Source organism: Poecilia latipinna, unplaced genomic scaffold (assembly GCF_001443285.1).
Source record: "Poecilia latipinna isolate Pla-1442-1.1 unplaced genomic scaffold, P_latipinna-1.0 Scaffold6975, whole genome shotgun sequence".
Classification (NCBI taxonomy): Eukaryota; Metazoa; Chordata; class Actinopteri; order Cyprinodontiformes; family Poeciliidae; genus Poecilia; species Poecilia latipinna.
The window spans coordinates 1-2689 of NW_015119591.1; the positions used below are offsets into that span (position 1 = coordinate 1).

The following is a 2689-nucleotide window of genomic DNA, read 5'->3' on the forward strand; positions in this document are numbered from 1 at the left end:
AGATGATGAACTGCCAAAAACTCTGACTGACATGTACACACATTTCCTTTTGCTCCAGCGCAGACAGACAAAAGCAAAATATAACACAGATCAGTCAACATCTGAAACCTCTGGAACGGAGACATTCAGTGATAAAACTAATGATGAAACAATCCTCTCATTGGGAAAACTTGCTTTCAAAGGACTAAAGGAGAAGAACCTTCTCTTCACTGAAGAAGAATTGACCAGTTGTGGGACTGATGTAACCAAAGCTGCTGTTTTCTCTGGGTTGTTAACTCAGATCAAACGAGAAAATCATGATCTATACAAGCAGAATATGTTTTGCTTTGTCCATCAAAGCATTCAAGAGTTCATGGCAGCTCTCCATGTCTGCTACTCTTTTACTAACAAAGGGGAAAATGTGTTCACAGAATCCACCTCAGCAACCTCTGACCTTACTGCCTCAGAGTTTTATAAGAAAGCAGTGGACAAGGCTTTTGAGGATGAACATGGGGACTGGGACATGTTCCTTCGGTTCCTAGTGGGTCTCTCTCTGGAATCTAATCAGGATCTACTTCAGGATCTGATGAATAAGAATGAAAAACACAAAGATGCTAGTAAGGAAGCTGTAGAGTACATCAAGAAGAAGATCAGAGAGAACAACAATGACCCAGATAAAAACCTTAATCTTTTCTACTGTCTTAATGAACTGAATGACGACACCCTTGTTCAAGAAATCAAAAAGTATCTTAATTCAGAAGAAAAACCTTTTGAAACTTTCACTGCTTCTCAGTGGTCAGCTTTAACCTTTGTGATGCTGAACTCAGATGAAAACCTTGAAGTGTTTGATCTTAAGAAATACCTGAAATCAGAGCAAGTTCTTCTGGGAATGATGCCAGTGGTCAAAGTCTCAAACACCACTTTGTAAGTATTTTTATAAAAACTGTAAAATGTGCCTTTAGTAGAGCTCTCATGTAGGGTCTATGATATGCCACTAGTTCAGAATAATGCTTCATATTACTTTCTTCACTGTGAACAAATAATTGTTATACATGAGAGTTATGGCTTTTTCCATTGGGGGTGGGATTCTAGTTTGACCACAAAGACATGATAACTTGTCTTTTACTGTTGTTTAAAACAAAACTCATATTTTGTTCCTTTACTGTTGTCCTTTATTATTTTAGGAGAAAATCACACATGGGTTTGTCAAATTAACTTGATTGTTTTCATGGATCTTTTTACAGACTGAGTTGGTGTGAGCTCTCTGAAGAATCTTGCAATGGTCTCACATTATCAGTGCTAACCAAACCATCCTCAAATCTCACTGTGTTGGACCTGAGTCATAATGATTTGATGGATGCTGGAGTGATGCGACTTGCTGATGGGTTGAAACATGTGAACTGTAAACTTGAGACTCTCAAGTAGGTTTTTCAGTTATCAATTAAAGTAATATATCAACCAGTGTTATAGTTAGCCACTAGTTTGAGTTTATAAACTAGTTTGTCTTGAGATTTAAAGTTATTCTGTGTTCGCAATTCTTGTTAGTGTTAAGTGTCAATATAATTCAACAATCCTATGAAAATAGTACTAAGATGGATACAACTAAAGTTGAGAGATGAGCAGCCCATGTATTAATGAAATAATTTGAAAGTCTTCCCTTAGGGGTGACAGTGGGTCAGGAGGTCATGAGGTCAGAGTTTATCCTGGAACCGGTAGGTTTCTAGTTTGAACACTGTTGTGTTGTGGTTAAGACACTTCACCTGACTTGCCTGCTGGTGATCAGAGAACCCAGTGACCCTGGTGCATGGCAGCTTCTCCTCTGTTAGACTGTTGTAGGGAGGCTGTGGCTACAATGTAGTAATTTGCCACCATCGGTGTGTGTGTGTGAATGAGTGAATGATGAAATGTGGTATGAAGCACTATGGGGTCCAATAGACTTGATAATGTGCTAGAGAGGTTCAGACCATTTACTATTTAAACTATAATCAGGTTTTACACAAAATTACTCTAAAAGACTGTAAAATGTCATGTTGGAAGCAATCTATGAGGAAGTAATCAATGGATTTATTGTTATCAAAAAATATAAGCTGCAGTATTGTAATATTTTAAGACACTTTATACTCTTATTATTTGCAGGCCATAACCTTTAAAATTAGAATAAAGGACTTTTATTCTTTGTTTTATATAGAAAATATATAAAGTCCTGGACTTTTGTATCACCATCAAATTTTGCTGAGCTCTATTTCTAATCCAAAATTATGTCTTTGTGCAGGTTGGCAGGATGTCAGGTGACAGAGGACGGCTGCATTTCTCTGGCTGAAGCTATTAAGTCCAATAGACTCTCATCTCTTAAACACTTGGACCTGAGTTACAATCACCCTGGAAACAAAGGGATGAGGGCTCTCAATGCAATAGTTGAGGATCCAAACAAGAAACTTGAGACAGTGAAGTGAGTAAATAAATCAGACATTACTTAGCATTATTATTACTACTGTAGAAAAATAGCTTAATCTAATATATGATGCACCATGTCTAAGTAGAGGCTTTTAAACAGCAATCAGGTATTTATGATGGATCCCACTGTTACTTCTTGCTATGCTTAGCTGAATATGTAAATAAATGTTATAGTTCAAGAACTAGTGGAATAATATATAAAGACTTTCTGATTTATTTTCCAGAATAAAATAAAATGAATCTTTCTTGTCTTACT

At 36.6% G+C, this 2689-nt stretch overlaps 1 protein-coding gene across 1 annotated transcript; it reads left to right on the forward strand.

The window, feature by feature from the left end:
- Positions 1-4: 4 nt before the first annotated feature.
- On the forward strand, positions 5-2428 carry LOC106944124 (protein NLRC3-like; the record flags this gene model as incomplete). The annotated part of the gene is made up of 3 exons (XM_015027365.1): positions 5-903; positions 1224-1400; positions 2252-2428. Coding segments are annotated over 3 exons (1253 nt in total), but the record flags the coding sequence as incomplete, so codon positions are not given.
- Positions 2429-2689: the final 261 nt, after the last annotated feature.